The 22,658-nt window shown below is 51.5% G+C and overlaps 1 protein-coding gene across 13 annotated transcripts in view; it reads right to left on the bottom strand.

The window, feature by feature from the left end:
* ttn.2 (titin, tandem duplicate 2) overlaps window positions 1–22,658 on the bottom strand; it is a 163,952-nt gene that overhangs the window by 82,440 nt on the left and 58,854 nt on the right. For 2 of the 13 annotated variants that reach the window (XM_049728281.1, XM_049728283.1), the window contains 40 exons: window positions 22,518–22,598; window positions 21,885–21,983; window positions 18,864–21,695; window positions 18,580–18,663; window positions 17,750–18,436; window positions 17,601–17,651; window positions 14,364–14,429; window positions 14,184–14,261; window positions 13,985–14,068; window positions 13,815–13,859; window positions 12,100–13,677; window positions 11,729–11,779; window positions 11,250–11,648; window positions 10,864–11,142; window positions 10,523–10,792; window positions 10,303–10,442; window positions 10,110–10,236; window positions 9,432–9,698; window positions 9,078–9,344; window positions 8,697–8,960; window positions 8,412–8,551; window positions 8,156–8,282; window positions 7,818–8,084; window positions 7,153–7,419; window positions 6,781–7,047; window positions 6,269–6,408; window positions 6,060–6,186; window positions 5,658–5,800; window positions 5,405–5,528; window positions 5,061–5,327; window positions 4,680–4,777; window positions 4,418–4,586; window positions 3,953–4,222; window positions 3,525–3,791; window positions 3,034–3,312; window positions 2,218–2,626; window positions 1,604–1,728; window positions 1,258–1,524; window positions 783–1,052; window positions 301–600 (listed from right to left, as the gene is read on the bottom strand). In XM_049728281.1, the coding sequence (XP_049584238.1) occupies window positions 301–600; window positions 783–1,052; window positions 1,258–1,524; window positions 1,604–1,728; window positions 2,218–2,626; window positions 3,034–3,312; window positions 3,525–3,791; window positions 3,953–4,222; window positions 4,418–4,586; window positions 4,680–4,777; window positions 5,061–5,327; window positions 5,405–5,528; window positions 5,658–5,800; window positions 6,060–6,186; window positions 6,269–6,408; window positions 6,781–7,047; window positions 7,153–7,419; window positions 7,818–8,084; window positions 8,156–8,282; window positions 8,412–8,551; window positions 8,697–8,960; window positions 9,078–9,344; window positions 9,432–9,698; window positions 10,110–10,236; window positions 10,303–10,442; window positions 10,523–10,792; window positions 10,864–11,142; window positions 11,250–11,648; window positions 11,729–11,779; window positions 12,100–13,677; window positions 13,815–13,859; window positions 13,985–14,068; window positions 14,184–14,261; window positions 14,364–14,429; window positions 17,601–17,651; window positions 17,750–18,436; window positions 18,580–18,663; window positions 18,864–21,695; window positions 21,885–21,983; window positions 22,518–22,598 (12,072 nt within the window). The remainder of the gene's footprint in view (window positions 1–300; window positions 601–782; window positions 1,053–1,257; window positions 1,525–1,603; window positions 1,729–2,217; window positions 2,627–3,033; window positions 3,313–3,524; window positions 3,792–3,952; window positions 4,223–4,417; window positions 4,587–4,679; window positions 4,778–5,060; window positions 5,328–5,404; window positions 5,529–5,657; window positions 5,801–6,059; window positions 6,187–6,268; window positions 6,409–6,780; window positions 7,048–7,152; window positions 7,420–7,817; window positions 8,085–8,155; window positions 8,283–8,411; window positions 8,552–8,696; window positions 8,961–9,077; window positions 9,345–9,431; window positions 9,699–10,109; window positions 10,237–10,302; window positions 10,443–10,522; window positions 10,793–10,863; window positions 11,143–11,249; window positions 11,649–11,728; window positions 11,780–12,099; window positions 13,678–13,814; window positions 13,860–13,984; window positions 14,069–14,183; window positions 14,262–14,363; window positions 14,430–17,600; window positions 17,652–17,749; window positions 18,437–18,579; window positions 18,664–18,863; window positions 21,696–21,884; window positions 21,984–22,517; window positions 22,599–22,658) is intronic. The other 11 variants (XM_049728282.1, XM_049728286.1, XM_049728284.1 and 8 more) reach the window with 11 other exon arrangements.

Here is a 22,658-nt window from a genome sequence, read left to right as displayed (position 1 = left end):
CGACTTTGCCCGGGAATGACCCTGACACCCGCAAGCAACTGAAAGGCATGATTGAAATGTAGACGGTGGGAATGGAAGGTGGAACACTCCAGAAATGGGCAGCATGGACGTGCTCACGTGCAAGCTTTCTCCATTTCAGAACTTTGGACAGATAACAGGCCCCATATTGTCCTGACTGAAAGCGAACCACGAAATTGCAATATTATGCATCAAATTGTGATGAGTGGAATTTGGGGAACGTTGCCATTATTGGACGAAGGAAAAATAAAATGTTCTGCCAATGTTAAATGATTGCCTTACCAAACTTGTTCTTGGCCTGGACCGGTTCGTCCGTCTCTACAAGGGGTCCACTGCCAACTCTGTTTCGGGCACAGACCCTGAAGAGGTACATGGAGTCCTTCTGGAGTCCGGTCACGGTGTACTCCGGACTCTGGGCGTGCTCCGTAGCCAGCGTCCAGGTCTTGCGTTTGACGTCTCGCCTCTCCACCACATACTCGATGACTTTGCTTCCGCCGTCGTTCTCCGGTTCGTCCCACGCCAAACTGACTTCTCCATCAGCGGTGTCCACAACCTGCAGGTTCCGCACAGGCCCCGGGACATCTGGGTAAGGGACAGACAGAGAGTTCAGTTGCGATGTGATCGGCGGATCGCGAGTCTAATTCTCGGGACATTTGCTTGGTGTGAAATAACTGAACGACAAGGCGTCCTCTGTTAGGTAAGATGGCTTCGTGGCCATCATGTCTGTTACAAACGCACAGTGTAAAAAAAAAAAGGAATCATACCAATGACATCCAGGTTGATGAAAGCTTCACCCTCTCCATGTTTGTTCTTGATGATGACCTTGTAGCGACCCTCGTCAGACTTTCTGGGGTCCTTCATCCGGTACTCTGTGCAGTCAGAAGAAGTGTAGATGCTATCCTGGGACAAACTTGAACTGCCGTACAGCCAGTCAGCCTTGGCTTGAGGGAAGGCGCTGTAGGGAACCGTCATGACCAGGGGCTTCCCCGCGTCAGTGATGTAGTTTTGGTCTGTGGTCTTGATCTGGGGCGCCGCTGCAGGGGCAAGACCGGGAGAAGCCGTGAGAACAAAAAGTCAGAAAGAAGGGCTCATCCAAGCAACGCAACTGGGGGAGGGGAGGGGAGGGGAGGTTCCGATCCGCTCGGCTTTCCTGAACCACAGGTGCCGTCACATTAATACTCGGTGGCTTTGTTTTGTCAGATTGCCATTCACGCCTGTGCTAATTGTTTAGCAGCTTACCCGCCAGCTCCAGCTTGGCTTTGGCATCTTTGTCCTTGGCCACCACTCTGTACTCGCCCTGGTCTCGAGGGCGGATCTCGCAGACCTGCAGCCTGTGTACTTTGCCTTCGCTCATCATCTGGTATTTGTCTCCCTGCACAATGGTCATGTTGTTCCTCAACCAACTGACTTCAACTCTGTCTTTGTTGAGCTCCACTTCGAACATTACGTCCGAGCCGGGCGGCTCCGATACGTCCTGCGGGGGCCTGACGATCTCCACCGGGATCTCTGCGAGCCACAAAGTCAGACGTGAGATAATTGCGCGGGTTGGAAGGAATTGTGGCCGAGCGTGGCCCAGCTGTCTCACCTTCCACAAAGAGCCTGGCTCTGGATCGCTTGTCGTCGACACCGCACGCGTACTCGCGCTCGTCGTCTAGTCGGCACTCTTTGATGCGCAAGTAGCACATATTCCCGTCTTTTTCAAACGTGTATCTGGGAGAAGACGGCAGTTGCTTTAGTGAGGGCACTTTGTGTTGGAAATGTACGCCAATACTAAAGAGCTGAAGCTGAACTGTCGAACGTGAGACTTGCTATAGACCGGATGGAAAACGCCGTTTCAATTTCATGATTTTTGAGGCAACATTTGGGAATGGAACAGCCGCGAGTTGGCAAGACGCAATTTGCGACGCGGACAGTTTGGTTTGCCCTGTACAACCCGTGTTATCAATGAAAATTCTTTCAAGGGTCTCATTACAAATGAGTGCAAAAAAAAAGCTTTGGAAAATGTGATGTTGGAATGGACACTTGATGAGCAATATGGAGTTAAAAAAAATGGAAATTAAGATCAATCATGTTTTCCTTTCAAAAAAAAAAAAAAGGAATAAGCTGAAAGGTTTGTTGTTGGAATGGTTTGAGACGGTCACAAATATGTGGAAATTAGAGGATGTTGGTTTTGGCCAATCATTTTTGAAAAATGAGCACCTGGGTCCTTCTCTGATCTCACGTCCGTCCCTGTACCACTTGACCTCGGCCTTCTCTTTGGTCAGCTTGCAGGAGAACTCGGCGTCCTCGAACTCGGTAATGGTCTGGTCCTTCAAATGCATGGCAAAGTCGGCGGGCGACTCGCTGATGATCAGCTCCGCCGTGGACTTGTCGTCGCCAGCCACCACCGTGTACTCGCCCTCGTCGGCCAGCGTGCAGTCCTTAATGGTCAGCGTGTGCTTGTCTTTGTCCACCCGGTACACCAAGCGCTTGCTGAAGACCACCTCCTCGCCGGCCTTGATCCACTTCAGAGTGACGTTGAGGCGGTTGACCTTGCAAGAGAAGCTGATCGTCTTTTTCTCCTGTGTGTCCACATCCTCCAGAGGAACCACGATCCTCAAACGTTCCTCTGAGGACACAAACATCAGACGCTGCGCTAAGATCCAGGTAACATTGTTCAGTATCATTTTCGGGAATGCTAACGTGCTAAAAGCTGCTACGCTAGCCGAGAGCAAGAATGGCCAACTGTTGCTAAGCTAGCATAGATAGCAAACTGAGTGCCCTGTACAGCTTTCTCTAAAAACGCTAGCACCATTGCAGCTGCTATGCTAAGATCTGCCAAAAAATAGACTTGAAAAAATGTAACCACCCACACCAACAGTTGGTATGGTAGCACACGACGGGATTGGAAACCGAGTTACAATAGTCCCACACAGAACAGCATTACAACTTTCTTTGCACCCAGGGACCGTTCCTAACAAAACATTCTAGCATGCTAATGGAAACTACGATGGAAGGCCCGCAAGGCAGACTCACCTTTGACAATAAGTCCGCAGGAGCTCTTGACATGCTCTCCTCTGTGATTGCTGAGGTGGACGCTGTAACTGGCTTGGTCATCCTGCTGCGCATCTCGGATCCTCAGCGAGAAGATGTTGTCCCGCTGGAGCATCACGTACTTGCTGCTTTCGAAAATGGTCTCGTCGTTCTTCTGCCACTTGACCTTGGCGCCCTCATTGTTCACCTCACAAATCAGGACCACCTCCTGGCCTTCGTTGGCCTCCGTGTCTTTTAGCGGCGTGATGATCTTCAGTTTTTCTGCAGGTCAGCGGGTGACATGGAAATTAGCCTTGGGTTCAGATGCGTTCATGTAGCCACATCAACTTTGGTGGCGGCCGGCCGCTTCCACCAAGTTACAGCTCAGGAAAACCGTTAACTGACCAGCATCTTTTTCAGCTGCCATTGTGGTCTGACGCCGTATCGCACCTGCCTGGATTTGGGCCCGGAGGAACCCTAGCGGGGTCACTTACCGTGTACAGTGAGCTGGGCGCTGGCTCTGGTGGCTCCGATCAAGACCACGTATTTGCACTCATCGCTGAGCTCGCAGTTCTTGATGACCAAAGTCCTTCTCTTTCCATCACTGACCATCTGGTACTTGTCTCCACCCTCCAGCTCCTTGTCGTCCTTTTGCCATTTGACCTCAAAGGTCTCCTTGGACACGGTGCAGGTGAACTCGGCCTTTTCGCCTTCTACCACCTCCACGCTGCGAGGCCTGGAGAGAAACTCGGCTGCCAGTTCTAAAACAGCAGAAGAGAAAGACCAGTTGAGAGCGGACAAGACCAGTTTGAAAACGTATAAGTCAAGGAGCTTGGTTGCAGAATGAATGAAATTCCCAAGTATATATTTTTTTGGGTGGAAAAAAAAGCAGCCGCTAGACAAGAAGTGGCAGTGTGTGTACCATTAATCCTGAGGTTTCCTGAGGTTCTGACCCTGGGACTGAGCCTGCAGTTGTACTCTCCGGCGTCAGGAATCTTCAGGTCCTGAATAAGGAGGATTCTCCTCCTGCCGTCCACAATATGGTCATAGCGACCGCCCTCCGGCAACTCTTCCTCGCCCTTGTACCAGGTGACGTCAGCGTCGGCTTTGGAGACTTCGCAGATGAGCTTCACGGTGTCGGTCTCGGTTCCCTCCACATCGGACAGGTTCTTGGTGAACCTGGCCTCCTCCTCTGTGAGAGACCACCACCAGTTTGAGTCGCACGGCATCACCCGTTATGATGTTCTGCCGGTGCGGTCAACACTCGGTCCTTCTCACGACTGTATTTTGACGCTTCTCATTGATGGTGGTACTACGTGTAGCTTTTTTGAGGCGGTATTGGTGTAAAGCTTTTGACACCCACTGAACCTAGCGTCACTCTTCTTACCGATAACAGTCAGCATTCCGGAGGTCTTGGCGGTTTTAGCGTCGCACTCGTACTCGGCTTCGTCATCCATCACCGACTTGTGAACAACGAGGATGTGTTGGCGTCCCTGAGCAATAATTTCGTACTTCTTCCCTTTTCGAATTTCACTTCCGTCCTTGAACCAGCAAACCTGTGAAGAGGAAGGAGGGGGTAAGACAATGGTTAGACTACGATTAAACGTGAACGGGGATGACGATGAGGGCACCGAGGCGACCAAACTCACCTTCACATTCTCTCGGGATACTTCACACTCAAACCTGGCAGATTCCTTCTCTTGCACTTCCAAGTCATGGAGCGGCTTGGAAAACTCCACGCGGAGAGCTGTGGGTAGAGACACCGATGTCAGGCTAACTGAGGGATTCACAAAAGTCTCCAGATAGTCAGTGAGACCGCCTCAATTTTAAATTCAAAGGGTTTGTGAATATAAGCCCTGGTGAGTGAGACCCTTTTCTTTAGTGGTGGAACTGGAACAAGAATGTCCGTTTATGGGGACTACCTGACTTCGAATGTAAAAGAGAGAACAGGAGGTGAGCCCCCACTAGGTGCATTTCTTTTTAAACTGGTTCCCATAGGTGTTTCTCATGCCGTGGGTGTTGGTACTCACGTTCTACGTTTAGGAAGCAGGAAGTCTTGAACTCTTTGGCAGCACAGGAGTAGGTCCTGGAGTCATCCAGGGCGCATCCGTGGATGAGCAGCGTCCTTTTGCGTCCGTCTACGAGCATCTCGTACTTTTTGGTCTTGCGGATCTCCTGTCCGTCTCTGAACCACTGCACCTCGCCATTGGGCCGAGAGACTTCACACTCCAGAGTGGCGGTGGCCTCCTCCTCCACCGTCTGGTCTTCTAGTGGCTTGGTGAACTCCACCGGTGGCTCTGCAAAATGACAACAAACCACTTTTGAGCATTGAGTACCGGGACAGTCCAGCTAGCAATCATCTCGGAGGTCCCACCTTTGACGATGAGTCTAGCTTCGGTCTGGCAGTCTTTGGTGGTGAGCCGAACTTGTCCTGCTTCATGCAGCTGAACGTCCCTCAGGGTCATGCTGTGGACTTTACCCTCTGACTTCAGTACCACCTGCAGTTCAGTGACAAGCTCAGTTTTGATCCTTGAATGCTGCCCGTAGTGATGTTCAGCACATCCCAAAACCAACCGCAACAGCATAAACAGGGAGTGGAGTCGGCAGGCGGCCAGCGGCATACTCACTCGGTCGCTGGGCTCCAGCTTGACGCCCTCCAGGAACCACTCCACGGGGACGTCCTCGTAAGACGCTTCGCACTCGAAGGTGGCCGTCTCGCCGGCCGTCACAGTCACGTCGCTCAGCGGCCGCGTCAGGGTCACCACTCGGGCTTTGGAGCAAGGAGAAGACATTTTGCGTGAGAGGCAGTACGCCACCCCCCCCCCCCCCCCCCCCCTTTGCCAAAAAAAACCCAAGTGTCTGCGAAAAGTCGTCGGGGCGGCTGTAGACGCCCATGGTACAGCTGCCGGTGACGCCCAGCACCAGGGGGGCCCTGCTCATTAGCGTATGAGCCGGGTCACATCCCGGCCCGGCCAATCGGCGGCGGCAAAGTGGGCCCCTTAAGGCTTGCAAAACACACACAGTTTCACCTTTAACGCGGAGCTGAGCGGATGATTTTGCATTGGCGGCGGCAAAGTCTACTCCTCCCGCCATGTCCATGCGGCAGTTGAAGAGGATCAAGGTGTGCCTGACGCCTTCCTCCTTGATCTCCACATCCTGAAGGACAAGAAGAGGCGGGCGGCGTCGCATGACGGCGCTCGCAAAAAAAGACGCTGGCGAAGGGGAAGGAAAAGCTCACAGTGGACGGGTGAAGTGTCTCGCCCTTCAACTTCCAGGTGGCATGAAGGTCCTCCTCGGAGATCTCGGTTTCAAACTTGGCCGTCTCGGTCTCAGTGACTTCCACGCTGTAGAGCGGACGCATCACCTTGATGTCGCGCTCTGCGTCGCGTGGACAGATGCTAGCGTTAGTTCAAAGGCCGTGGCAAGATTAACTGGAGAGAGCAGAACTGGGCGGGACCACCCAACCGCTAATCTCCCATTGAGGAACTTTGCCCTCTACAGTTGTGCGAAAGAAACTTGAGAGGGCAATGTCCAAGCAGGAGTTGGTGTTGCAGAGGCGCAGAAGAACCTCTAAAGAGAGTTTGAGGCTCCGCAAAACACACGTAAGAAGCACTGTTGGCTGCCTTTAGAAAGCAAATCCTATCTGACGGAATAAAGCGGGGACTATGTGGACACTGAGATTTCAGACGACCACTCCAGAGATTTAGGTCCCAAATTGCGGGACTCCACGTGGGACGGCACAAGGATTACCTTCGATGTTGAGCTGGGCTGTGGTTCTGTCAGTGGCACAGTCGCACATGAAGGCTCCCTTGTCGCTCTTGGACACCTTGCGGATGACCAGCATGCGCTTTCTGCCGTCGGACTGCATCACAATGTTCTTGGAAGCAAAGATTTCCTTCCCGTCTTTGAACCAGCGGACCTCGCCGGAAGCTTTGCTCAACTCACAGGACAGCACCACTTGGTCCTTTTCGATAGCGCTGTAGTTTTGGAGCTTGAGCGTGAAGTAGAGGTCGCCCTCTGCAAGAGGTCAGGGTCACGGTGTCAATGCGCAAACATGATTTGCTGGCTGACGAGCGCAGGAGTCAGCAGGCGGATACAAAGACTCCGGGCTCGCATACTAACCCAGCACGGTGAGCATGGCCTCAGACGTCTTGTCCATGGCTTCCACTTTGATCAGGGACGTGTCATCAATAGAGACCTCCTTGAAGGCCAGTGTGTGGACTTGACCGTCCTCTGACATGTGCACCACCTTGCTGGGGTGCAGGCGTGCGCCACTTTTGTACCAAACCACCGGGATGTTTTCGTGGGAGAGTTCCACACTGAATTCGGCCGTTTCGCGCTCTTTCACCGTCACGTCCTTGATGGGTTTGAGAAACTCCAGGCGGATACCTGACGGACAGAGACCGTGTTCACACTGTGGCTGAGGAATACCTGCCTAAATCCCGAGTAGCCCGGAGACATCGACATGGAATCTGCACGTTTCGAGAGCACACATCCTGTTTAGCAGGACTAAAGAGGGTGAGACCACATGGACAAAAGTATTTGAGCTTGACATCCTACCAAGACATTTTGCACAACTACAACACTGTTCTGCAAAGCTCGGCAAGCTCTGTGCTCGGAAGAGTGTGGTGTAGAAGAACACGATACCGAGGAACAAGCCTTTGAAAGTCTTTCAACTTAGGGCCAAGTGGCGTGCGTTCATGCACCTGCGGAACCTTCTGCGCCGCTCTAAACCTATACATCTGGTGAGCCGCCATAGCACGTCCACCCGGTTTGACGTGGGCTACCTTCAATGATCAGCTTCCCTGACGTCCTCTTGTCTTCGGCCTCAAACAGGTACTTGGCTTCGTCTTCATATCTGGCGGATTTGACGACAAGAGCGTGTTTGTTTCCGTCTCGCAGCAGCTGGTATTTGTCGTCGCTCATCAGTTCCTGAGAGCCTTTGAACCAACGGAAGCTTTTGGGTTCTCTGGACACCTCCAGCTCAAACTTGGCATCGTCCTTTTCAAAGACGCGCACGTCAGCCAGCGGCGTGATGAAAGAAACGGGAATCTCTGTTGATTGATAGCGAGACGATTAATGGCGGCGCGAGGGCCCCGTTGGCGAGGGGGAAGCCAACGCTCACCCTTGACTTTCAGATTGGCCGAGCACTTGGCGTCAGCGGCGCTAAACGAAACCTCGCCGGTCTGAGGCACCTTGCAGTTGTAGAGCACCAGAGTGTGCTTGGCTCCATCCTCCACCATCTCCACATCCTGTAGATGCCGATGCACTTTTCAATGCTAAGATCAGGGTCACGAGACCACCGTTTCACACACAGACACACACAGACACACACACACACACACACACACACACAGCGGAAGATCTAGGGGTGCACATACGGGAGATGGACTTAAGACTTGGCCGTTGAGTTTCCACTGGCTGTGCACGTCGTCCTCGCTCAGCTCCACCTCGAAGCGAGCCGTCTCCCCCTCAAACACCTCCACGCCGTACACCGGCCGCAGCACTCGGATATGGCGGGCTATCGTTGAAGAGAGGCCAAAACTTAGCGACTAACTTGCGAGAAGGTGAAAACATGATGAAGACGGCGATGAAGCAGAAGATGGCATAGCGCACGAGCCGTGGGATTTGCCGGGAGGGAAGTGACAGCAAATTGCCGCCTTTACCTTCAATGTGAAGGCTTGCTGTCGTCTTGTCCGTCCCGCAGTCACACACGTACTGTCCCTTGTCTATGTCGGCCACTTTCCTGATGAGCAGCGTTCTGCGCTTGCCCTCGGCCTTGATGGCGACCACCTTGGAAGCCTTCACCTCTTCTTCATTGTGGTACCAAAGCACCTTAACATCTTTGTTGAGCTCACATTCTAGGGCCACCTTGTCCTTCTCCACTGCTGTGTAGTCCTGCAGCTTGACGGTGAAGTACGCGTCTCCCTCTGAAAGGGTGCAATTGGACAAGGGTGACACAAAAGCGACAAGACAGAGACACAGAGACACAAAGACGGCAGACGAGGACGCCCGCCTGGACGGCCCCAAAGAGAGCAAGATGTTACCTATGACGGTCAAGTTCGCCATGGAGGAGACTCCTTTGGCCTCAGCCTTGATCTGGCAAGTGTCATCCAGAGTCACGTCCTTGATCTCCAGCACGTGCCGCTTTCCATCCACGTGCTTTAGCACCGTTCGGCTGGGATGGACTTTGACGTCGTTCCTGTACCAGGTCACCGGAATATCTTCGTGGGAGAGCTCCAGCTCAAAGCAAACTGTGCTGCCCTCCTTCACCGTTTGGTCTTTGAGCGGCGAAGTCAGTTTGAGCCTGATGCCTACAACCGCAGCGTCAAAGTCATTAGGACACTGAGCGCTGGCTGCATGGAGTGTCGGCGGCGCAGAGCCACGCGTCCCCCGCTTACCCTCCACAATGAGTCTCGCCTTGGACTCTTTGCCCAAAACCTCAATCCTGTATTCGTCCTCGTCGTCAAACTGGCAGCAGTTGATGATGAGCAAGTGCTTTTTGCCATCGGCGATGATGTCATACTTGGTGTCCGGTGTGATTATTTCGCTTCCCCTGTACCACATGGCCTTGGGGACATCTCTGGTGATGGCACATTCAAACTTGGCCTGCTTCTTTTCAGGCACACTTACGTCCTTGAGTGGTACGACAAAGTCCATTGGGATTTCTGAAGAATGTCAGAATGTGACAGGCACGCACATCAAACACCAAACGACAGTGACAACGGTGAGCGGCAGACAAAAAGGTGCCCTTTTATCGCCACATACACTGCAGGCATCGCTCAATGCGTTTCCAGACCACGAAGAACGACAAACAACAAAAGTCCAAAGACAAATAACGAGAAGAGGGAGGGACGTTTGGAGGAGGCGGGCGGGCGGGCGGGCGGGCGGTTGGGGGTCCCGAGTCTTCCTTCCATTGTTAGAGTTAGCGTACGCACGCCAAACCTAGGACTGACGTCCTACATGGACCTGAAGTGATTTGATTCCTGCCTTAAGGTCTGTACCGAGACGGAATTTAAAAAAAAGTCTGTGTTTGAGAAAGACGATTGCGGTCCAAGACGCCGTAAGCACGCGCTTACCTTTCACGGTGAGCATTGCGCTCGTGACAGCGTTCAACGCTTGGTAGGACACCTCGCCCGACTGATCCATTTGACACTTCTTAAGCTTCAGTTGGCGCACGCCACGCTCCATTTGGATGTCGCAGGTCTACGGGAGGAAGAGAGTCACTTGAGCCAAAACTCCACACAGGGCAAAAAGCAGAACAAGTCATACCGGAGATCTGGTCAGAGGCTCCCCTTTGAGCTTCCATTGTCCTGGAACGTCATCCTCGGATATTTCCGTCTCAAAGGCAGCATCTTCCTTCTCGAACACCTCCACACTGGTCAGGGGCTTCAAGATTTCAGCTTCGCGCTCTGAGATCAGACACGTTACGTATCATCGCACGAAGCAAAGAACAAAATATGGCAGACGAAAGCCGAACGAAGACCCCAACCTCCGAGAGTCAGTTTGGCGCTGTAGACACGTCCCTCCACCTCCACCGAGTAGTCGGAAACATCGTCGGGCTGGCAGTTCTTAATGGTCAGCGTCAGGTCCTTCCCGTCCTTGATGATCTCCACTTTGTCGGAGGGGATCAACTCCTTGTCTCCTTTGAGCCATTTCCAGTTGGGAGTGTCCTTGAACAGCAGGCCTTTAAACGTGGCGCTTGCCTTGGGTTTCACATGCTGGTCCCTCAGAGGCTTTACGAGCCAATCCTTGATGACCTCTGTTTTACCCAGAGCAGACCGTCAGTGTATGGAGATGGCCGGGCTCGGGGACCCAGCGGAAAACACTCACCCGTCACTTTCACGTTTGTCGACGTCTTCAACTCAGCCTGGTTGGCCACTTCGCAGGAGTAGCAACCAGCGTCCTCCTCAACGGTGTTTTGAATGGTCACAGCGTGCGCCAGCCCAATGACGTTGATCTGGAACTTGTTTTCCTGCTTCTTCAGGACCTCGTCGTTCTTCTTCCAGATGACATCTCTCTCCTTGTTCAGCTCGCAGGACAGGTAGAGCGGCTGACCCTTCACAGCCGACATCTCCGGCGCCAACTCCTTGATCCATTTTACAGGGAGCTCTGAAAATGAGAACAACCAATTCAGGCGAGATCCTGACAGTACAGCGTCTCGCCTACGCCCAAAGACGTACTCAGAACAGGATGACCACGAAGGAATAACTACACACCTTCGACAATGAGCTTGGCGGTACAGCTGATTTCCTTGCCGGCGTTCTTGGCGACGCAAGTGTACTCTCCGGTGTCCGACAGCTGCACGTCTTTAACCATCATCTTACGGTCTTTGCCGTCTGAGGTGAACTTGTGTTTGGGGCTCTCGCGCAGGTTGCCGCCATCCTTCATCCACGAGGTGACGGCGGTGGACGGCGACACCTGGCACTCAAAGACGGCCGCAGAGCCGATGGACTCGGCCTCCTGCAGCACAATGTCCTCCAGCTTCTTGATGAACTTGAGCGGCACCGCTTTGAGTTTGAATCCTCCAAAAGGCTCCTCCGGAGGTGTAGGAGCGCCTCGTCCGGCAGGTCTGAGACCACGTCCCCTGCCTTCACCGGGCGATGGCGTCAGCTTGGCTGAGAGACCAATGAAAGGGACGGCGGGACTTTCAGGAAAGGCAGAGGTTTCCGGGCAAATTTCGTCAAGGACGACTTACGTTTGAGGCCTCTTCCTCTTGCCCTGCCTGCTTCCTCTGCCGGCTGTCCCTCTGCTCAGAAAGACAAAGCTATGAGCTGCTTGCAAACAGCATCTGCTCTTAAACAGTGTCAGTGGAATGAAGGTGGAGAAATGAGCGTGAATGAGTGTCGTGCTACGTTAATCAGAGAAAGTACAGGAATGACATGAAGATGACGACGACAACACCCAAGTGGACGGGAATGACATCACAACGTAACCAGTGAGGTTGAGGACCACCAAACACAGGTGAGCGGTGTGAAGATGGAGGCATGACCATGGCAATGAGTTGAGATTATTCAGTGCATGAAGGATGGCTCTGTCGCAGGTGGTCCCGGGGCTCCGACGTCTCACCTCTCCTGGTCGCCCCCGGTACCTCCAGAGCGCCCTCCTCTTCCTCCTCCCCTTCACCTTCCCAGTCTTCATCAGGAACCAGTTCCCAGCCCCAGGCCTCTTCCTCTTCTGGCTCCACCTCCTCGTCCATCCTGAGGTCCTCCTCAAACACCTCCTCTTCTGGCTGAGTCGCTACTTTTCTCATCTCGACCGCTCCGGGAGAAATTTCCTTGACCAGGGGAATCGTTTCCTTGGGCGAGGGTGTTTTGGCTCGTTTCTTAAGAGTGGCTGCATCTGGGGAGTCCTTGGGTGAAACTGTTTTGGGAGTTTTTCGGAGTTTATAGGCAGCAGGAATCCCTTCGGTTTCTTTGCTCTTCTCCACTTTGGGCGATGGTGTCTTCTTCAGCTGAATTTTCTTGATTTGCTCCACAGGTGTCAAAGCAACTTCTTTCTGATCCTTGGCCTTGGCTGTGACTCCCTTCCTGAGCTTCAGTGGTTTAGGTTCCTCTGAAACTTGATCGGCTTTCTGCAAAGGAGATGGCACTTGAGAGGGAGTCTTCTTTGCTGGAAGTGGCTCAGGGTCTCTCTTCTTCTCCAGGTTTCCCTCCTCCGCTTGAGGGGTCTCAGGTTTCTTTGGTGTAGCAAGTGGTACTTTCACTTCTGGTTCACCCACAGGGACTACAGGGTCCTCTGTCGGCCCCTTCTCTTCAACGGCTGACGGTTTCTTCTCTGGTTTAATAGCTTGGTTTGAAGGCTGAGAGAGCGACTTCAGAGCCACCTTCTCTGGCGCTGGCTCGGGCTGCCCTGTTGGGGTTTTCTTGACCTTTACTGGCGCTTTAGCTTCCTCTTCCTCCTCCTCCGACTTTTCCTCGGGCACTCGCATTGGCACCTTTGCCGAGGGCTCCTTTACCTCTGTTGGTACTTTCTGAGGGATCTTCTGTGGTTCCTCTGCCTCAGTCTCCCTGGGAAGCCTGGCTCCCTTTTGGAAAGCCACAGTGTCTCTGTCTGGTGTGTCTTTGGCTTTCTCCGGCTCTTTCGCAGCTTGAACCGGCTTCTCAAAGGGTTTTAGTTTGACAACTTCTTGTTCCACTTTATCGGAAGGCAGTTTTTTCACTTTTTTCAAAGCAGCAGCAGGAGGGCCTGCTTCCTCCTTCGTAGTTTTGGCAGATTTCTTCCGCAAAACCGCTTCCTCTGGTCTGTCATCTTTTGGAGTTTCTTTTGGACGGCTCCATTTAGGCTCACGGTCTTCTTTTTCTAATTCTTGTTTTGGCTTTGGAATTTCCTGCTTTTTCTCCATCTCTGCTTTGTCTCTCGGTGTCCACTCATCTCCAGAACTCCTGCTTGTAACCGTCATCTCGAGTGCACGCTCTTCATGCACCAGCTGGATTATGTCAACTTGCGTGGTCCTGGTGGCCTCTCTGAGTTTCTGCTCCTTCTCAACCTCTTTAGGTGACACCGACGGAATCTTCTTGAGCTGGACCTTTTCCAGACCCTGCTCCACCTCTTCCCTCGAGACCGGAGTGGCTTTCCTGAGAGTCGGGAGCTCAAATGTCCCTGTCTCCTCCGTGGGAACTTTACCTTTTTCAAGCCGAGCTGGTTCTGAGGCAGCACAGGTTCAAGTTACCAGAAACCGATACAGACAAACAACACAACAGACAATAGACTCGAGACACAAAAACCGAGTAGAAACAAGTGAATGTGTCATGATGTAAAGCCGTCGGGAGCGTCGTTCCTACCTTTCTTGACTCCTGCCGGTGCTTGAACTGGTCCCTTGGTTTCATCTAAAGGTTGAAAAGGTTGTTATCATTTTTGTGGAAATTGTTGGACCTTACAGGCCTGGATAAAAGCATTCGAGACCTCAACGATGCATCGAACAAGAAAACAAAGACCCTGCCTGACAAACTACCTGTCACGGGGGCCACTTTCACAGATTTTTCTTCTGCCACAACCTTCACGGTGGGATCTTTAGCCTTCACAAGCGGCTTGACCGCTTCAAAATTGACAAACAAATCAAAAGGGGGAAAAAAAAGGAGATGTTGCAGTGAAAAGAGTCGAGAAGGTGTTTGGACCGAAGAGCCGTCACAGGAGCATTGCGTCTTGGCTACCTGGCTTGGTCCGTGCTTCTTGCAGCTGCTCAACCTCATCTGGCGTTTTGACTTCAACTGGTGTCGGTGCTTGGCGATCTTCGAGTACACGGTTGACAGAAAGATTTGCATCTTGACCAGAGTCGACCTCAGAATGCTGTCAACATTGTGCGCAAGAGTGACATTCAAAGAAGGTGCTACCTTTTGGTGGAACCGCAGGCTTGGCTGCCAGTTCCTTGACCGGCGGTCGCAACTCCTCCACCGAAGCTTGGAAAGGAAATCAAAAGACAGTCAGAGCGTCCGTGCAGGCAACGCCAAGGACAACGAGCACATGGACAAACAGACAGACAGACAGACAGACAGACAGAGAAACAGACAGAGACCAAAGAGGTTAATGTGCACGGATCAGAACAGGGTGGGATGCAAGACGTGGTGGATTTAGAAGAGGCGGCATTGAAATGCCTGTTGGTGCCTGAAGAAAATGTGACTGCCGACGTGAGGCCCACGTGCTGGACTCGTGTTCAAAGTCACACAAACACGTGCTCGTGACACGCCACACGCTTCTCTTGATACCTCTGCGGACATTTTGAGACCAAAGCCCGTTTTGGTCGCTGTCCTCGGCCTGCGGGGGCTCTGGTTCATCTGTTACTGAAGGTTCTTGGGCCGAGGCCATCAAACTAATCTCACCTTTTGCTGAATCAACTTTTCCTTGCTTTTCCTTGCACTCTGGTTTTGCTAAATTAGGACGCTCTCTGCTGGGTGTCCCTCCGTCTCTAATCATCTCTCTCTGACATTCATCCATCACAGGGGACTTCCTTTCCATCTGCTGCTTCAGTTCTGCTTGTGTCAAACTCTGAGCACGGTCCGTTGTGATTGTGTCTGGAACTCTTTGTTCCACCACCTGTTGATGTCCGGGTAAATCCTTTGTGACACGAATGTCAGCCTCCTGTGACATATGAGCTTTCAACTTGGCAACATCCGCAACTTCAGCGAAAGTGGCGGCACAATCAAAAGGATCCTCGGCCATGTCTGAAATTTGCTCATGTCCTCGTGCTCTTTGGGGGACCTGGGACTTGAGGACTTCTGCTTGATCGTCTGCAGCTTCCCCATCTGTTGAAGGTTTTCTGTCCATTTTTTCGGGTTGTCTTTCTGAAACATGACCATGTTGATCCTGAACCACGGAGGCGTCGGCACACACATCTTCTACAGAAACGTGTTTGGCTTTGCTTAAACTTTGTCTTTTCTCTTTCAGGGATTTGGATCTGAATTTGAGTGAGGGCTCAGCAGCTCCTTCCCTTCCCGAGTTCTTAACTGATTTGGAAGCATCTGCCTCTTCTCGTGTCTCAGTTTTTATCATTTGCATTTTTGGAGACACTGTGGATTGGACTTCAGCGGTTGTCAGGAGTAAAGGACTTGTCAGCGCCTTTCTGGTTCTATCTTGAGACTTTTCCACAAACTCAACTACCTTTCTCTCTTTTTCATGTCCTGTGTAGTCTTCAACTGTTACGATCTTAGCTGAAGCAGGCCCTCTCGCCAGATCTTGTGTCATTTCAAAAACCTCTCTCTCTTCTCGGTTGGCCTGAAGTTCCTTCCCAATGGCAGCAGGGCTTGTTAATCTCTGCAAAGCTTCTGATTTTATGCCTGCATCGTGAACAACTCCAGATGGAGGAGTCACCAGCTCCGTCACAGCCGCTCTACTTTCCAGTAGACCATTGGTCTCTTCTTGGACTCTGTGGGACTGGGATCCCCTAAGTTGGACCACACTCAGATCAGCCTTGGATTTCTTGGAGCTTCTTGTTTCTGCAGAGGAACGCTGTTGGCTGTTTTGGCCTTCTTCCACAACTCTTCGATCTGTCGAGACTTCTTGCTCTGGCGGAACTGGACAGACTTGGTTCGGTCTTATTTTAGGTGAAACCAAGCTCTTTGTTCCATGTTGTCCCCGTCTTTGTTTCCTTCCTACATGTTGAGCTGCTTGTATTCCTTCCTCAAGTATTGAGGCCACCTCTTCAGACATCTCCAGTCCAGCAGACTCCTCTGACGTTTTTGCGCCAACAACGGATTCAGGGTCTTCTCCTGCAGGTGGCATCGCAAAAGCGCCATCAGCCTCTTGTCGTTCTGTTTTCAACTCTTGTATCTGAGGCTGAAGAACTTCTTCCGTTAGCTCTTGAGACTCGTGTGACGTTTTAACATCAAGACTCCGTTCTTCACCTGGAGCCATCGCCACGGGGGCCTGGTTAGAGGTGACGACATCACTCGAAGCTGACACTCGACAGTCTTCCCGGCAGGCGGTCGGATCTGTGAGAACTGCTGACTGACACAGCTCCGGTTCAATCCCTGCTTTGCTTTGGTACTCGACCCGAGAAGCGGGTTTCCTTGCAAGCGTGCCGGCCAAGAGACCCGATGGTGCTTTTTCGGGTGTTGAATGGTCAAGCACGACGAGGGGCGATGCTTTAATCTGCTGAGCGTGAAGAAATGTGGACTTTGCCTCCTGGGCAATCACATCTGTAGTATGAGGAAGACTGATGTTTAGCTGCTGTGCTTCTGTGGTGGGTTCCCCCTGGTGCTTGCTTAAAATCGTCTGTCTTTCAAGAGCTTCACTTGACACGCCAGCCATCAACTTACAGGAGTCACTCGTGCTAACCTTTGGTTGAGTTAACTCATCCTGGATTTTGTCATGGTGAAACATCTCCAACGTAACTTGGTTCTGCTGCACTTCCTTTACAGCGGCTGTGAACTTCACGCTGGCATCTTCTAAGCCCCCCGCCGTGGATACTACGAGACGGTTGGACGCGACTAATGTCCTCTCAGGTCCTTCTGAGCTCTCCCTGTTCTCTTCTCTATGTTCAGCCTGTTTTGGAACTTTTTGAGACTGACGGTCTACAACTTGAATACTTTCTTCTGACAAAACATCACGGCCAGTTCCTTGCTTTGCCTCCTTTTCAGGACCGCACCTGCTCCATTTCTGAGGTTCGTCATCTAACTGCGTGTCGCTGACTGTCACGTTCACATCTTGCCTCACAGCTACCTCGGTCGCTTCAACTTTGGGCTTGTCTTGCCTGATTGCGCCTGTCACACTGGTTGCCTGTGAAGTTCTCATCTCAAACCTGACTCCTGAACCCTGGCTGAACTTTGTTTGAAGAAGGCCCGGGCTCTCGGAACCGTCAGTAACAGATTTCCATGCCCTGGCTTTCGAGATCGCTTCAATCTGCTCAATGTGCTCTTCTGCCCGGATGTCCAAGGCTTCCCCGGACAGGAAGCCGCTCCTTTGCTTTCCTCCTTCGGACGCTTAAGTGGCGGGAATGGTGACGCGAAAGCGCCATTAGGCGGCGCCAAGAGATTAGGAGCAGACAACAGACGGACAGATAGACAGACAGACAGACAGACATCTCAGTTAAAGGGTACAGAAAAGCGACGAGGGCAGACGCGCTGCTGCTCTACCTCTCTGGCTTTCTTTCTCCAACTTCTCAATGGCGGAGAACCTGTCAGCTTCTTTAACAAAACGCAAGAGGTTAAAATTCAGAGGAAAAAAAGAATGGGAGAAAAAGAGAGACGCGGGTGGGACTTGAGTTGATATCCCCCGGGTGTACCTCTGGCAGCAGCTGCGTCTTCTTGCCCTTGGCTTCTACTTAACCTTTGAATCTGAAGCCCGGAGTCTTCCTCAGGGCTTTGGCCACGACGGAGGGCTTGCCGAGACGGGATCTCGGACCCCGAGACCTCTGCTTCTGCTTTCGTCGGTCGAGGACTCTCTTCTTGCTTTTTCTCGGCTCCCCGGTGACGTCCTGCTGAACGTTCATCTTTGGCTTCAGCTTTGTCTGATCCGAGCTCTTCCGGACTGCGGCTTCTTTTGTCTCGCGCTAGAGACGCAATGCGGTCTTTGTGGGCCGCTTCCTGTTTCACCCTGGAGACCTCCTCGGATTCTCTCCAGATGATATCCTGGCTTTCTTTCTTGACTGCCACGGCACGCTCCTGGTGTTTTCTTTGGTCGCTAACTTCTTGGTTGGTGGCCCGCTCATTCTCAAGCTCTTGCGGTTTCTCCGCTGCGGCAGCAGTCTCCTTACCATCAGTCGCAGACATCTCGCCTCTACGCTCAGAATGTTTCAGGCGGGTCTCCGTCAAGGAAATCTTCACGTGCCCCGGCGGGCACAAGGCCTTCTGCTCCGAGACTCGGGCGCGGTCTCGTGGCTCGGCCTCGTAAGAGCGAGCTTCCTCGATGAGAAAGGCCGTCTCTGCGGCGTGAGGCATCTCCTGTGGCTGCTCAAGCCCGCTTGGCCTCGCTGAGGCACCAAGAGGCGTCATATGGCGGCGCCAAGAAGTGACGACAAAACACAAAGACAATCGAGTGTGAGACGAGGACAAAAACAAGACGTTAGATGCTTGGAGGGCTGCTTTGAAGCGGTCTCTCTGCTGGTACCGGTACCTTTTTCTAGGAGAGACACTTTCTCCTCCGGTTCAGTCACTAAAGTTGGCATCTTGACAACCTTCTGAGTTACTAAATCTTCAACTTGGTCATCCGAGACGTTTGCCGAGCAGAAGAAAAAGAAGAGATGAGACAGTCAATTAGACAAACAAGCGGGCACAAACGAGAGGTGAGACTGCAAGAGCTTTCAAAGAGCCCAACGCACGGCAGTTCTTCAAAATGTGCATGCAAGACCAAGGAGGAAGATGATGAAGACGGACAAGACGGTTTTGTCTCCCCTGTACCTGTGGCAGAATCTGCTGCTACTTCAAGCCCTGAGAAGATTGGCTCCTTCTCAGGTGTCGAGAGAGGAACCCTGGCATCTTGAGATGCTCTCTGGGGAGCCTGAACAGGCTTTTGTTCAACAACTCTGTTCTCGAGCACCTTTTGTGGAAGCTTCTCGCTGTCCTTTTCAACCAGGACTTCTTCCACCTTTTTCTGGGTTGGCTTTTTCTCAGACATCTCCTCTGGTACTCCCTCGTGGTTTCGAGCAGGAAGTTTCCCTGCTACTTTCTCAGGAAGCTTCCGTGGTGCTTTCTGAGGTTTATCGGGAAGTTTCTCTGGCACTTTATCCGTATGTTTCCTTGGTACTTGCTGAGTGTTATCAGGAAGTGTTTCTGCTACCCTGCTAGCGGGTCCAACTGCTACTTGCTGGGCTTTTTCAGTAAGTTTCTGATCAGGTACTTCCTGAGGTCTATCAAGATGTTGCTCTGGTACATCCTCTGATACATTTTCGGGCTTATCAGGAAGTTTGTCTGCTACATCTGTTGTTTTTTCATGTTTCTCTGGTTTGTCATGAAGCTCCTGTGGTATCGTCTCAGATTCATCAGGAAACTTCTCTAGTATTGTTTCAGGAAGCTTCTCTGGTATTTCATCAGTAAACCTCTCTAGTATTATTTCAGGAAGCTTCTCTGGTATTTCCCCAGGAAGCTTCTCTGGTGTTTGCTCAGGAGGCTTCTGTGGTATTCTCTCAGGAAGCTTCTCTGGTATTTTCTCAGGAGGCTTCCCCGGTATCTTCTTAGGAGGCTTCTCTGGTATTTTCTCAGGCAGCTTCTCTGGTATTTTCTCAGGAAGCTTCTCTGGTATTTTCTCAGGAAGCTTCTCTGGTATTTTCTTAGGGGGTTTCCCCGGTATTTTCTTAGCAGGCTTCTCTGGTATTTTCTCAGGAAGCTTCTCTGGTATTTTCTCAGGAAGCTTCTCTGGTATTTTCTCAGGAAGCTTCTCTGGTATTTTCTCAGGAAGCTTCGCTGGTATTTTCTCAGGAAGCTTCTCGGTTACTTTCTCAGGAAGCTTCTCTGGTATTTTCTCAGGAAGCTGCTCTGGTATTTTCTCAGGAAGCTTCTGTGATATTTGCTTCTGTGGTATTTTCTCAGAAGGCTTCTCTGGTATTTTCTCAGGAAGCTTCTCTGGTATTTGCTCAGGAGGCTTCTCTGGTATTTTCTTAGGAAGCTTCTCTGGTATTTGCTCAGGAAGCTTCTCTGCTATTTGCTCAGGAGGCTTCTCTGGTATTTCCTCAGGAAGCTTCTCTGCTATTTGCTCAGGAGGCTTCTCTTGTATTTTCTTAGGAAGCTTCTCTGGTATTTGCTCAGGAAGCTTCTCTGGTATTTGCTCAGGAGGCTTCTCTGGTATTTGCTCAGGAAGCTTCTCTGGTATTTTCTCAGGAAGCTTCTCTGATATTTTCTCAGGAAGCTTCTCTGGAATTTTCTCAGGAAGCTTCTCTGGTATTTTCTCAGGAAGCTTCCCTGGTACTTTGTCAGGTTTATCGTGAAATGTCACTACTAGTTTCTGGAGTGACTTATCATCGAGCTTCACTGCCACTAGTTTTTGTGTTTCCTCAGAAAGTTTCTCGGGCACGTTGTCACGGGGTTTATAATGAAGCTTCTCCGGTACTCCATCAGGAGGCTTCTCCGGTCGGCTCTTGTCTGGCGGTGTTGCGGGTTTGTCGTGTCGCCTCTCCGGGGCTTTCTGTACAGTTCTTTTCTCATGCGGTTTGTCACGAAGCTTCTCTGGCATTTTCTCAAGAATTGTCGGCGGCACTTTGGCGCGCGGTTGATCAGAGAGCTTCTCCGATACAGGGAACCTCTCTGGTACTTTCTCACCCGTCGTTTCAGAAAGGCGCTCCGCGACGGCGTCACGCGGTTTATCGGGAAGCTCGTCCGGTACTTTCTCGGGAGCTTCGTAAAGCTTCTCTGGCACTTCATCTGCTTTCTCGAGTGTTTTGTTCTTGGGAGGCCTCTCAGCTTTATCTTGGAGTTTCTCTTGTACTTTCTTAGGTTGCTTATGGGGACATTTTGCGTGACGGTTCTCAGGTTCATCATGAAGCTTTTCTGGGATAGGATGGGGTTTCTGGCAAAGCCTCTCTAGTACACCAGGATGCTGCCCTGGAAATTCATCAGTTTTATCCAAGAGATTTCCTGCTACTTCACGGGGCTTCCCAAGCAGCTTTGCTCCATTCTCTGGTATAGCAGGAAGCTTCCTTGGCACTTGATCAGGCGTATGGTGAAGCTTGGGCGCTGCTTCACGGGTCATACTAAGAAGCGTGCCTGCCTCGTTTTCCGCTACTTTCTCAAAGAGTTCTTTATCAGGTTTATCGCGAAGGCTCTCAGATGCTTTGCCTGGGTCTTCATCACGAATGGCCGCAGATACTTTCTCTTCACATGTATCGAGAAGCCTCTCGGGTACTTTTTCAGTTGTACCAGAAAGTTTCCCGTGCAATGCATCGGGTTTACCATTCAACTTGTCTGGTACTTCATCAGCCTTACCAAGAATCTTCTGGGCTATTTTCTCAGCTTGATGGCGAAGGCTCTCTGATTCTTTCTCTGGTACACCAGCAAGCTTTTTTCCTGGTGCTTTGTGAAGTTGATCACCAAACGTCTCAGGTATATTGTCAGCCTTGTCAGGAAGCATCTTTGCCACCTTTTCTGGCCCATTCTCAGCTTTATCTGGGGTTTTCTCTAGTATTTTCTCCGGGGTTGTTTCCTGGAGAGAGTCTGGTGGAACGACAACCTCACAGGGCATCTTCTGAGGTTGTCCGTGCGGCGCGTGCCGGTCTCGGAGCAAGAGGTCAGCTTTCCCAGCTTGGAGAGTTTTGAGACAATAACATGCAGACAACATAAAGAGCAGAACAATGCGCTCGGGCACACAAAGTTTACACGGTGTTGTTACGCGTGCAAAACAGAAGCCGGGACGGGACGGCTCGACCCGAAGGGCAGTTGCAGCGGCCCCTGCTGCTCTGGTGACAGAGGTGAGTACAAACATCCAAATACCTCTTTGTAGTTCTGCCCGCTCTTCTTTGGGAGGAAGCGCAGCAGTCTCAGCTTTCTTGGCCACTTTCGGTTCATCTGCTATCTTCTCTGCCACAGGAACTTGGAAGGATACCAAAGCCATTAGCGTCACAAAATGACCGGGAGCAGAACATGTGTGAAGAAGCGCACATGGAGAAGATCACAAAAGAGCACAAAAGAAGAGCAGCAATCACAAAAAGAAAAAACACAAATCATGAGGAAACATTCATTGGGAGCCAAACGTGACACGTTGAAAAAGAAACAAAGAGTGAAGAACGGATGACGAGCCGCACGTGAACGTGAAGAAGCAACAAATTGTGCCAGAGGAACAACACTACCAGACCCAAGAAAGTTTCACATGTGATGAGCCGCAGGTGAACAACCGGAACCGCAGATGGGGAAGCACAAAGCACGAAGAACAAATCATACAACGGACAACATGAAGGTGTGACGACGCGCACGTGCAAAACAAACAGACAAACAACAGGACTGACTAACTATGGAGTTGAAGAATTGAAGAACTACACGTGAAGAACCACGTGAAGAAGAAGACAACATGATGAAGCACACATGACGTCAAGAAGAGTATAAGATTGGTGCTTGGGCTTCAGATACCTCGGGTGACCTTCTTGAGTGTTTCTTCTTCTCTGGAGGGCTTCTGAAGCTCTGCAGCAGCCTCCTTCTTCTTCTCTGGCACTTGGAGACAAGATCTCAGTCAATAAGTACACCGAATCGATGAAAGAATTGAGACCTTCT

The sequence above is a fragment of the Syngnathus scovelli genome, chromosome 8, assembly GCF_024217435.2.
Source record: "Syngnathus scovelli strain Florida chromosome 8, RoL_Ssco_1.2, whole genome shotgun sequence".
Lineage (NCBI taxonomy): Eukaryota > Metazoa > Chordata > Actinopteri > Syngnathiformes > Syngnathidae > Syngnathus > Syngnathus scovelli.
The sequence above is the reverse complement of the archived record's forward strand: the minus strand, read 5'-3'. Positions and strand labels throughout refer to the sequence as shown.